This window comes from Hibiscus syriacus, unplaced genomic scaffold, assembly GCF_006381635.1.
Source record: "Hibiscus syriacus cultivar Baekdansim isolate YM2019G1 unplaced genomic scaffold, ASM638163v2 tig00000640_pilon, whole genome shotgun sequence".
Classification (NCBI taxonomy): Eukaryota; Viridiplantae; Streptophyta; class Magnoliopsida; order Malvales; family Malvaceae; genus Hibiscus; species Hibiscus syriacus.
The window spans coordinates 55,524-69,019 of NW_024061801.1; the positions used below are offsets into that span (position 1 = coordinate 55,524).

At 34.0% G+C, this 13,496-nt stretch overlaps 1 protein-coding gene and 1 pseudogene across 1 annotated transcript; one reads left to right on the plus strand and one right to left on the minus strand.

Moving 5' to 3' along the window:
• The first annotated feature begins 3,393 nt into the window (after positions 1 to 3,393).
• Positions 3,394 to 4,367, plus strand: LOC120208978 (ethylene-responsive transcription factor 3-like). The gene has a single exon (XM_039208084.1). The coding sequence runs from the start codon at positions 3,555 to 3,557 to the stop codon at positions 4,236 to 4,238; it is 684 nt and encodes a 227-aa protein (XP_039064015.1). The 5' UTR covers positions 3,394 to 3,554; the 3' UTR covers positions 4,239 to 4,367.
• Positions 4,368 to 8,317: 3,950 nt separating this feature from the next.
• LOC120208959 lies at positions 8,318 to 12,489 on the minus strand (annotated as a pseudogene).
• Between the last annotated feature and the right edge of the window lie 1,007 nt (positions 12,490 to 13,496).

The following is a 13,496-nucleotide window of genomic DNA, read 5'->3' on the forward strand; positions in this document are numbered from 1 at the left end:
GTTTTTCAATTGAACGATTTGATAAAGAAAAAAAATAATAATAAAACTTTAGCTAAGATGTTTAATCAACCATATGATGGATATTGGGACAGTGCCACTAGAGATGCACATAGCCGGATTTAAATTCGATCCGAATCGAATAAAAACTGATTTGGTTTTTTCACCAAGCCAAAAAATCGGTTTATAAAAAAATCGGTTCGGATCATAACCGATTTAGAGGACCGGATGATATAACCGGTGTAATCGGTTTTGGTTTGAAAAAAACAGGTTTTTAAAAAAACCTAGGTCATCCAATTTTTTAAACCCCAGGCCGGATTTTTTTTCCTTTTATCCGGTTTTTAATCCGGTAAAAAATCCGATCGTCTAATTTTTTTTCCAAACCGGTTATACTATCCGATTTTAAAATATCTGATCCGATTTAAAAAATTTAATTTTCCCAAATTCAGAATTAATTTCAAATATTTTTTACGCAAAATCGAATATTTATGCCCTTCTCAGCGCCACTAATCATGAGCCATGACGGACGGTAGTTATACCAAAAGCATTAGGGTTGGCCCAATAAATATAAAGGCTTATTAGACTCGAACCACAAAGCATAGAAGAAAAATCAAAATCAATTTAATTAGTTAATTAATTAATTAAACCTATTTTTTCAAAAATAAAATTTGATAGTTTTCTTCATCTTTGTTTTCTCTTCCTTTCCTAGGCCACTACAAGTAAAACACTTTTGTTTTTGTTTTTATTTTCGCGAGGAAAATCAAATTATTATTTATATTTTTAATAAATAAATCGTATAAAATCAAATAATAATGAAATATGAATTGTTTAAAATTATATAAAATTAATCATTTATTATTTTAGTGTTCTTATATAGTATTATAATTAATCTTTTAAAATCTTTAGATTAGGTATAAGAGTGTTTAACCACATTCAAATCCTTAAATTTAAAATAATTGTGCTTAAATTGATTAAAATCTATAAGACCAAAGAGTCATTCGACTTTATCTGTTATCGTGATAATATATTGGGAATGGGTTCAATAATAATATCACCATTAGATGTTAGAATTTTTTTGGTAAACTACGTGTTTAATACTTGAATTATCAGTTTCGATATGTTTTAGTATCTAAATTTTTTTATTTTAAAATAAATTATACGTAATGTTTAGTTTTTGTTTTATTTTAGTATCATGTTTTAAATGTAATGTTAACTTTTGAAAGAAAAAAAACTAAAAGTTTAAGTATTAAAATGGATAGTAAAGGTACTAAGAGCGTTGATTTTTTGACGACGTGATACTAAAATAAAACAGAAACTAAACATCAAGTATGATTTTCAAAAAATTAAAAGTACTAAAACATATCAAAACTGATAATTTAGGTACTAAATACATAATTTATCTTTTTTCCATTTAGGTGCGTAGAGTATAATTTAAATATTAAAGCAGATCAAAACAGATAGTTTAAGTACTACGGGTAGGGTTTAATTGTGCTAATTCATTCATAATTTCATTATTCCGTTTCCTCCCTTGAATTTTTATTTCAAAATAATTTTTATTGTATTTTACATTAGGATTTTTCTTTACTTTTAGTTCCGTGTAATTGTACTTTAAATTATGGTGAATATAACCTATTGAATGAGTTTAATCATAAAAAATATTATTTTTTCTAAATGATCAGAAAAAAAATTAATTTATTAATATTATAGTAAACTAAATCTCAACTTAATAATATTTGTGTTCATGTGTATAAAACTTTAACATCTATTAAATAAGTTATAATTTTTTAATATCAATCTTGTTTTAGTTGATTTGGTGTATTTTGAAAGTTATAAATTTATTTTTCATTAAAATATTATAAATTAATTAGATTTTATGGAAAATATTATTCGAGGAATATAAAACATATGTAACACACAAGCAAAGTTGAGAAAAACACAGAGAATTTGGCGGGAAAAGGCTGCAATTTTACTTTAATTTGGCGCAAAAGATAAGATCAAATCAAATCATTCTCTGAACCCAAGATTTGTTTCCCTTTCTTTTTTCCTATAAAGAATAAGAAACAAACATATGACACTCATTTTAATACTAATATTAGGGGGGGGGGGAAATCAGTCAAAAGACTCAAAACCCCATAAAACTTTTGCTAAAATTTCAATTATTCACACGCAGAACGCATTGTTAGGTGTTTAAAATACACAAAGTTAGGATAAAATCGTCAAAAGATTAGAATGACATTCCAGCTCAGTTGGTAGAGTATAAGGTTTTTAATTTTAGGATCATGAAATCGAGTCTCACGGAGGGCATTTCATAATTCGGAGGTCTTCTACGGAAGTTATTCTCAACCTGATATTAGAGGTAACCTACTATCTTACCTCCCCTTACCCCATTATATATGGGAATAAAGATCAACTATTTTTTTTATAGTGAATATAAAGTTGTCACGTGCTGTCTAAAGTTAGCAATAGTTTCCAAAAATAATATTTAATAATTATTGATAACTTTAGTTCAACTTTTTCGGAATTAAAATGAAAAAAAAATTAGAGTATTTAAAAAAATCGAGATTAAAATGAGAAGTCAATATTATATAAAAAAAATACTCATAACATTTTAACTCGAATCGACATATATAAATATTATTTTTAATAACTTCATAAACGTATGTATGAAAATTAACAACAATGTTTTTATATGATCATGAAAATTCACATAATGAGTAGTTGTATTTAATCGATTGATAAAATTGTTCATGATTATTTTTTTATATTTTTTAAAGAATTGGATTTAGACCTATTAAAAGTACTTTTTCTTCTCTTAAAATCCTCTATTTTCCTTTCCCTCTTAATAAGATTAAAATTAGATTTGTTGTAATTTTAGTGTGTAGTTGTGTTATAAATACGGATCAATTGATGCCCTTAGAAAAATAAAGAATTAAATCTTAACGTCAAGCATAGTGGAAGGACTAATACTAAAATTAAACCAGAAAAATAAATGAAGGGAGTCGGCATGTGGGGGCAAGAGAAGGTAGAAAGGAAAATCATTTAAGCCATAAAAAAGAAAGAGAAAAAAAAAAAACTCAATTCCCAAAAGAAAATTAATTTATTTTTTTGAAAAATAAAGAAAATAAAAATTTATTTTTTTAATTTTATTTTGTGTGTAGAAGAGAAAGGGCCTCTCTTCTGGTGCCATCCAGTTCTTTGCCCACCAATCGTCTTCTTCCTCTGTTTAGCTTTCCCTTTCCTTGCCATTTCAATCTTCCTTCTTTCCTTGTTCCCATTTCCTTTGTTTTCTCTCCCCTTTTATATTCAATCTCTCCTGGTTTCTGTTTGTGGATTCATAAATAGGTTGGTTTTGGGTGGGTTGATTTGTTCAGTTTGCTTCTTTCTTTTTTAATTTTTTTCGGGTTAATCTTGTGATCTTCTCATCAACCCCTTTTGATTGTTATAAATATTATTACTATTCTTTCAATCTTTTTAATCCTTAAATCTGATTTTGTATTACCCTTTTGAAGGGATTGGGTGATCCTAAAGTTTTTTTTTTCTAAAAAAATATTTTTCCGATGAGAAGAGGTAGAGGTGCCGCTGCGGCCGCAGCAAACGCCGTGGCTACGAAACCGGCACTACAACCCAGCGGATCTTTTAAAGAGCCGAGATACAGAGGTGTGAGAAAAAGACCATGGGGCAGATTTGCGGCCGAGATTCGGGACCCTTGGAGGAAGACCAGAGTATGGTTAGGGACCTTCGACTCGGCCGAGGATGCTGCTCGGGCTTACGATGCGGCGGCGAGGTCACTCCGTGGACCCAAAGCAAAAACAAATTTTCCCTTAAATTCTTCAAATCTACCGGCTTTTCCTTTCGATACGAGTCATCATCACAGCAACGATGGGTTTATCGACCAGCACCGATTATATCTGATGGGTAATTTTCACGAGCACGAAGTGAATCCGCAGAGACCGACGAGGAGTGGCATGAGTAGCACGGTGGAGTCGTTTAGTGGACCGAGACCGGCTCAACCTCCGCCTCACAAATCGACGGATTTTGCGGTGGTTTCAACTAAGAAATACCATCCAAGGACGCCGCCGGTGGTGCCGGAGGATTGTCAAAGTGACTGTGATTCATCGTCATCGGTTGTCGACGACGGAGATATCGCCTCTTCTTCGTGCAGGAAAACTTTGCCTTTCGATCTTAATTTTACGCCGTTGGATGAAGACGATGATCCCCAGTGTACCGCTCTCTGTCTCTGAACACGGTGGCAGTGATGAATCGACGACGGCAACGATGGTCGATTATTGAATCTTCTCTTTTTTTAAAATTTAGCTCTTTTTTAAGCGAAGAAAAAAAAGGAAAAAACATGAGACATGGTTAAGATGAAATGGTCTTAACCTCTACGATTATGAGCTTTGAACCCTTTAATTTTTATCAAATGATGATATCTTTGTTGTTTGAAATATGATTATGATATGAAGAAGATTTAGGGTTTGTAATGTTATCAAGTCTCATTTAACTTATTGATATATCTTTCTTTGTATAATATCCCCCCACAAATGGATTACATCGACCATTTCCTGCATTTCTTTGCTTTCATTTGCTCTTCAGGAAGAAAAGAACAGGCTAAAATATGCAGAAATGAATGAGATGAAAGAAAAGGCTTTTCCATTTTGCCATTCATTGATGATAATGTTGTGGTTAGGAAGATAATAATGATGAAATAATGTCTTGTTAAGTTATTATCAGATCTGTATTTAGGTTTCTTGTCTCCCCCCATTTTGTTTTTGTTTCCATTTGATTAGTTTGATTCCTTTATCTTGTGGAAAAAAGAAACAGCTTTTGTTCTTCAACCTTCTCTCTTGTGTTGAATCTTCAACATGTCGCATATTTGTTAATGGGTGATAGTAAATATGGTAGATGTATGGAATTTTTACAATAAAATCTATCTTGTGACAGAATTTATCATACCTTAGCCGTGAATCAATTTAATTTCCCAATTTTAAAACTTTAATCATATCCTCTTCGCATCCCATATAACAACAGCAAAAAAAAAAAAAAAACAGATGAAGATCATTGCATCTGCACATCATTGTAGATTGTTAAATCATCTTTGGTTGCATTGGAAGGCACCTTGAAATCTGATCTAACTTCATGGAAGTTTCCAATTGGCACTGTTCGGTGTTCGGTTTTGGTTTTTGAAACAAGTTTCTTACCGGGTTTTGACCGATAATGACATGTTTTCAGGATCGAGATGTTTCAAGGATGCTTCCGGTATGGGCATATATGCCTTTGGTGGTTCATGCATAATGCATTCATCCATTTTCTTGTCCTTTCCCTTTTATTTTATTTTCCCCCCTCCATTTTGATGTTCTCTCTCTTGTTTTCAAATCAAAAGTTTTGATTGGTGAACGAAACCCTAGAGAAATTGGTGAAATCTTGAAGCAAGAGCAAAAGTTGGTAATGGAGACTGGGAAACCAATCGTATCGCTGTGTCTGCTGTTTCAGCTGCACCAATCATATCTTCTGTGACTATTGGTTTATTTTTCATATGCAGTGTCTAAATGGGCTGCACCCAAATTTGGGTCTTCATTAGTAGTATATATGCATCCAATAGAAGGTTTATGAAGGCCTTGGTGAAGTTGGATGAATGGTATATATTTCTTTTTCCCAATAATACAAAGAACATGAAGAGAGAACAAATTCACTTAAGAAAACAGGACAATAATGATCCCAAATGGGTGCAAATTTGATATTGAGGAAAATTCCTAGCAGGCAACTGTTTAAAGTAGTTCTCAGCAAGCAGACTTATAACAGAAGAAACCAATTGTGTTTATCAATTTGGAGCCACTAATAGTATTATAAAAGTAGAAGATCAAATTAGGTTTAAATTCTAAATTTCAAAATAGCAGCGACTAAAAATAAAAATAGACCAAATTTTGCTGAGAGATTTGATGGAATCTTCTCCATAGATTGGGATAAGTAGCCTTCCATTTTTAAGTCCTTTGTCCGAGCTGTCATTTGATGATCTGTGAACGACAAGCTTAATCAGATTCTGCCAAATTAAGACCACTTGATCTTAGGACCAAAAGACCCAACATCATGTTTGTGACACATGCTGTACAACTCCCTTTGCGTCCCATATTTTTGTTAGCTTGTCCCACTTGCGATGCTACCCAATATACAAGTACGGGTGTAAATGAACAAAACGTTTGGTAAATTGTTTATGAACAGTTCGTATAACGTTCGTTTGTTAAGTTAAATAAACGAACATGAACAAAAATTTATGTTCATTTAATAAATGAATGAACACGAACAGAGGTGTGTTCGGTTCGTTTATGAGCTCGTTTATGAGTTCGTTTATGAGTTCATTTATCAACTCGTTCATTTATGTTAATGAACAAACTTGTTTACCAAATTCTCTTATTCCTTTTATTTTTTTACACTTTAAATATTGGTGAAGATAAGGATTAAATAGTACACATAATAAAAGTTGCATTATAAAATATGAATTTTAAAAAGTTTAGGCACTAGTGGTGTAATTTTAATATTTTTTAGCCTACAAATGAAATTAAAAACGAATATAAACGAACGATAAACAAACACAAAAAAAATGCTAAACGAACACTAATGAACGTTAAACGAACTTGTTCATAAACACTTTTGTGAACATATAAATAAACATGTTCATGAATACATTCATGAACATATAAACGAACATGTTCGCTAGGGGTGGCAATCGGATGGGGGAAAACCGAAAACTGTGGGGATCCGAACCGACGGGGATGAAGAATAATCGAAATCTTCGCCCACGGGGATGAGAATGGGAAAATTTTATCCCTGAAACTCAAATGGGGATGAGGACGTGGATTGCTATATTCAAACCATGAGAATAACCGAACCATACCCATGTGAATAACCGTGGGGATCCCAAAAAATATCCGTAGGAATCCCTGATATTTTAAAAAAAATTTAAAAATATATTTATAATCATTTACCTATATACCCTTAACATATATTTTAATAAAAAAATATATATGATAAGATTGTGAGATTACGTGTTGCCATTGTTACATCTCAAATGAACTAAAATTGAAGTTTTTTTTCCTCATTTAATATACATTGATTTGTTGAGATTAAAAATGATTAATATTGTGCATATACATCAGGTGTTAGATGAATATTGACGTTTGAAATTTTCATATTATAGATATAGACCAATTTGAGAAAATATGATATATCTTACAAGTTTTAAGTGTTCCATAACATAAAATCCTGCATTCTCACCAAAAATCTTGATTCTAAATATCAATCTTGATCCAAATTTGTTGCAATATTACATCTGTGTTAGCTTTTAGAGCTGTTCATGTTCAGCTGGAGTCTTGGAGAGTTTTATGTTTAATATTTCGACTTTGAAATGGTAAACAACAATGTTCTATATTAAGCTGTTATATCAAAGATATTGTGGGTTTGATGCTGAGACTTGTAAACTATCGGTAAAAATGCGACAGAAATAAAAATATCTTAGAACTTGTGTTGTAATTGTTACGGTGTATACTTGAGCGTAACGCTTGTCACTTAACGGAGGAATTTAATATTCGCAACATCGAAAACGATAGGTACTTGAATTGTCCGAAAAAAGGTTTAGACACCTAAATGAGAAACAATATTGTTTAGACACTTATTAAGCCTTATTTTTATCATTTAGTTAATTTAACTTTTCACTCAAACTTATGCTTGTCTAATTTGATTATTGAATTTGATTTTTTGTGTTCAAATTGGTACTTAAACTTGTTTTATAGTATAAATTAATCCAAATAAGTCCATTAAGTACCATACAGCGAAGTTAGAATACTAATTTGAATTAATAAATTATGTTTACGTATTTAATTAGACTCAAAAGATTTTAGGTATCAAATTGAATCTTAAAGTTATACAAACCTGATTGGAAAATAATAATATTAAATTGTATTTAAAGTTAATTTTAAGTACCAAAAATGTATATTTACCCTTCTGTTATTGACAGGTTTGGATCCTTTTATTGTGTCATCGTGACCTTAATTTAGAAATCAAATTATTTGTACTAGAAGCCATCATTTTCATTTTGGAGAATTGCAGAGTTATCATCAAGAAATTTCCATTAATTTGAATACTTGGAACAAGGAGATTCAAATTCAATTTATATATCCTTAAAGCATAAAAATATACAAGTGAGCGAAATAAAGGTAAAAAAATGCTTATATTTCTTATCATGAGGTCCCTTTCCACCAATTGAATAATAGTATGTCCTGCTAGTTCTGCAACAATGAACAGGTGTCTCTTTTTTGGTTTTTAATGATCATCGGAACACGGCAAGGGCTGTTTTGACGAGGTGGCCGGCGATAATGAGATTTGTCTTCTCCGGTGAAACGAGTGCCAGAATATGTATTTATTTGCATCCGAACATGTAAACCATTTTATCATACAGGTAACTCATCTCGAAGTATTCAGTCCCACAGCATGATGTTCTGCATTCTCGAATCCTGTCATTATTGTAAAGATTTTCGTCAGTTGTGACCGAATATGTTGAAAACGCATGTCTTAATGCATGTGCGCTCACACAGTCACACCAGGGCACATGCGGGTCGGAAATGCATCTCGAACGCTCGACGATGGGGCCTACAATGGCTTACCGAACCGAGTTGGATTACGAATCATTTCCAAGAGTTTTTCGTAGATGTTCAGCATCACAACTTGGATTCCACCGAGTTCCTGATTCATCTCTGTGATGGTCCCCTGTAACTTTACGTTGAAAACTTTAGCCATGTTGTCCTTTCCAACGGAAAACATCCTATCGGAGCAAGGCCGGTTATTGCTACCTTCCGAGCTCCTGATTAAATTGCTGGCGATTCCTATCAGGAAATCCTCGTATTTATCGACCGGATACTGTGATGATCGGGTCGGAAAATGTAGTAGTTCTCTAGGAAGTCATTGGTTCCTAACTTCCTATGCTTAAAAGGGTGCAATGATTCACTCAAAAGGTGATTAGCTTTGTCATTGCCTAGGTACCCTCTTAGCTTGCTGATATCTCTGTAGTACTCCATTTCCTTCCAAAATGGTATCACTGACTGCAAATCAAGGCCAAGAAAATGAGACGCAAATTGTCGGTAAGATGGTATAACTATTGGTGAGCCGTCGCTCGACTTACCAGGACATCGGAGGTAGCATTATCGTACCCGGTTCCAGCGGAAGCGAACGAGACCCCGGTAGCAAAATCTCTTATGTCATACTTGGGATCCAAGTAAGCAGGTATGACGGGCTTGATCCTGAAGGCTTCCAAAATGAAGTCCGTGGCAATCCTACCATTGGAGAAACGTCTGGTCGGCTGACCACCAACAAAGTAATCCGACCGTAGGGTGCGAAATTGCTCTTTAAGACAGTGGATATCTGATTGTTGTTCCCTGGATCAACCGTCGAATCTCCGAACACGATAACTGCAGGCACCATTGCACTTATCTTGGCATTTCCACAAGTAGATAAGCAATAACCAACAACGAAACTGCCTTAATTGCCAATTTAAGCCTTCATCCAAAATTTGCTGGTTTGTACATAAGAACCAAAGAAGTTGGTGAAGAACCAGAGAAAATTAATGAAACAGATGGAGTTTCTTGAGACTTAAATTGTTGCTTAAAGTAGGTGACAGAAGCATCGTATTTAAAACAATGATCACGATTCACGACACTAACATGTACTTCAATTCGCAAACTGATGTTTTTCATTTGTCCGAGATCAAATAAATTTTTGGTAAATCCCAACATAATATCTATCAATGATGATGACTCGTATTTACTTATGAACATGTTGTGCCGACATGTATAAGGAAAGGACCAATTGCGTTCAAACACCTTTAAAGGTTACTTTTTTTAGAGATTGAAGAATCCATGCAGTCATGACGTTGTAATGTAAGAGAAAACCCAGAAAAATCTTTCGTGTGGCTTTAAGCATTTTCCATGGATAGAAAGTAAGCATGCAACACGTATCAAACGTGATGCACCATTTTTCATCAACTTTTCTTCTTTTGACTAACTCATTTTACATACACGTAATCCTTTGAGAAAGAAAAGTTAAGAGTTGCTTGCATGAACAAATTTATGAATTGACATTGAAATATGAAATCCAGGAGAGTCAATATTAATCAATATTGGAGGTTTCTGTCGGAGGAAGGGCGGCTGCTGCTTTAATTTCTGCAAACGAGGATGGCGGCGGCTGCTTTAAATGCTTCAAAAAGAATATAGCAGGAAATGGAATCGTTCACAAATGATCACTATAGAAGGTTGTCTCGCGTGCAAAACAGTATTAGGTCAGTTGGTTTAATGTACTCCATCAACGTTTCGTCGTCCCAAATCGTTAGTTTTAAATGTCAGTGGGAAAAGACAAGAAATTTATTCAAATATCAATGACCACTACAAACCAGCTAGAAATCTTTTGCTTTCAGGTATTTTAGAAAGTTTGGAGACGAAAAATTCGATCCTACCAATGAACCATTTGATTCAAACATGCCAGTGCAGCATTCCAAGTACCAGATAATTCTAATTTCTAAGCCTCCCGGCAGGACCGCTCATGTGTTTAAAGCATTGTTCTCTAATCATTTCTATGAAACTGTTCCAATTGCGTGTTGTCTGTTATAGTATATTCGAATCCGAATCCAGGTGAAGCATTGTGATAAAAACCAAGAAGATTATGAAAGTACATCACTATTACCAGCTCGAATTTTCTTTTGTTTAACTACACAGTTCTGTTTGAACAGCCTAATTGGTTTCGTCTCCCATCTTTATTACAGCCAGGATACATGCTATGCTACATGATCGAGTTATCCGATCAGCTGAGCTCGGAGTTACTCGAGAGTTGGATAATGATGCAGCAGAGAATAACACAAGTAACAAAGGCTCTACTACCGCTTGATGATAAGCTAGGTAGGCAAATTTTCACAAAACTTTGCCTATGTGATTAGAATCATATACATAATGAGGTTTTCACTTTTCATGTTAAGATCCATCTTTGAATGATAATCTCTGTGTTTCAATACTCAATAGGAGATGTCACAGGAGGGCTAAGTTTTTAGGTAATATTGCTAGCATAATCCACATGGTTTCTATTATGATAATGCAGTGACAGTTTGATAAGGTGCAAACTCGAATATATACGGTTACTATTACTACTGCATATTCGATCGAGCATATGTATGTACCAACAACTATTACTACTACACTATATGATCCATTATTACCATGGAGTGACCAATTAGTGGATTCTTTTCAGCACATCAACCATGTTCCCTTTTAACTACTTACACATCAACCGACTGCCCAAAATCCCATCGAGCTTGCTGCCTTCTCCGATCGACACTCTCGCCTACAGAATTGCGGCTGCCATCATGGCCTTTCAAACACAAACCTAAGTCCAAATTATATGTTCGGATCCTACAAAAAGAGCAGGAAAATCTAATTTTCATCCAGGCTTCAACTTTGAGCAAATGATGTACACAATTTCAAAACTCGATCATTTCTTTAAACATATGAACCAACTATGGTGCAAGCCATCATCGAATAACCCAGAACGTCCTAACGTTTAACAATGTCCTTCCTGAAGCCATGATAGGCTACCTTTTACAGTCAAAGGGTTATATTGCAGCTTTTTAACTTACAAATGCAATAAATAGTAAACAGAACTTATAGGTGTTACCTGAGTTTCTTTCTTTAAAAGAGCATTCATGTTTAAACACGATATTGGTCTTAGAAGACAACCACTCTGTGGATTGCTCGGTCTTATTACCATCTGTCTTAGCTTCATTTTCACCTGTTTCGCAGCCGCCTTTACGCTCATCCTCTAACACGGCAACCTGCAAAAATGAGAATCAACAACCATTTTTATGATCATTAAAACACTTTTTTTTGTAAAATAGGTAAATATTCAAGCAAATAAACAAAACTAATGGAAAGAAAAACCCATTTTTAACTATAAAATATTGGAAATTCAGTCTTATTATTTCCCCCTTTTTTGGAATAATTATTCTTGATTTCTTGAATCCATGACAATCTGGGAAAACAGGTGTTAATGGTTTAGCTCCAGATTAGTCAAGATTATGAGACTGAAAATAACAGTGAGCAAAAACCCTAAGCTAGAAGCCTAAAACCACTAGAAAAAAGGACACATACGTATACTTGTATGCATATAAAGGGACACACGTATATTTAGACTTACAGGGTAGCGGAACTTGCGCTTTGGGGGCTGCTCCTCGTCCTCGCCGTCGGCGGCGGAGGACCGGAATTAGCAAAGGAAAGTGGGGTCCACCTACAGAGTAGATGCTGGAAGCGGCGGAACCGTGCCCAGTGGACTGGGAGTGTTTAGCGGTGGATGAAGGCGAAACGGAACCCACTTCTTCTTCCACTTCCTACCGGACCATTGAACACCGCCGTCGAACCACCGTAACGAGATGAGCCGGCCAAGCCTGGTGGAGCCCACTCCTTCCATCTCGAGATTCCAAGTCTCGAGATAAGAGTATCAGTTGCTGTAACCCACAGAGCAGAAGAAAGCAGAGATTTTTTTTAGAGTGAAAGCGAAAGTGTTGAGTTCGTTTTGAACGGTTGTAGGTGTTGGGGTTCGTTTTCTGTAATTAAAAACAGACAAGACAGATTTTAGACACTTAATCAAACTTTGTAAGAGAACGGCGTCGGTTTAGTTCGGTCGTTTTTCCCGTTTCGTACTTGTGATTAGGCGGTAATAATTAAGGATTTAATAAGGTGTTGGAAGCATAAAATGGGCTTTAAATTTTTTAGGGTAAAACTACAATGGAGGTCACTTTTATTTTCGCTATTTTAATTTAATCACTGAAATTAAAAATGTATATTTTAATCACTTCCATTACTGATCTATTACCTTTATCAATGAACTGGCAACTCCCTCGTTATATCATGACATGTTAATAAAAATAAATAATTTTTAATTTGACCTTTAAATCTTAATTATAGGCAGTATATCGATTTAATTTTGAATCCCCTCAACTTCTCTTTCAATTTATACTACAATTATTCACAGTCCACGTTGCTCCGACCACTCCAATTTGAGGATGAAATCGAACAAAAAACTCTCCCTTACAAGATGATTTTGCATGAACTAAAATTCTTTTATATAAATTCAGCTGACACAAATCTTAAAATGGCTTCAAGACGGTTTAGGGTTGCTTGCTATTGTGTTATTGTGGATGGATAAGGTACATGAAATATTTATTACCGCTAAATATATGAAGAGTAAAGGTAACTTCTCTTGAAAAACGTGCACATGGGTCCACATGGCACCGAAAATTATTCAATGCTTTGTCAGCACCGAAAGGTGTAGAAAATATATATTTTATTTTATGATAAAATCATATCTAGTAATTAATTTAAGGGTATATAAAATAGTCCTTAAGTTTCAACTATAAATACCCTAACTCATTTAGCTTCAATATCATCCCAAAACATTCTAGCTTTCTTCCAATA

Coding starts and splice junctions, on each gene's coding strand:
- LOC120208978 (XM_039208084.1), top strand. CDS start 3,555: ATGAGAAGAGGTAGAGGTGCCGCTGCGGCCGCAGCAAACGCCGTGGCT.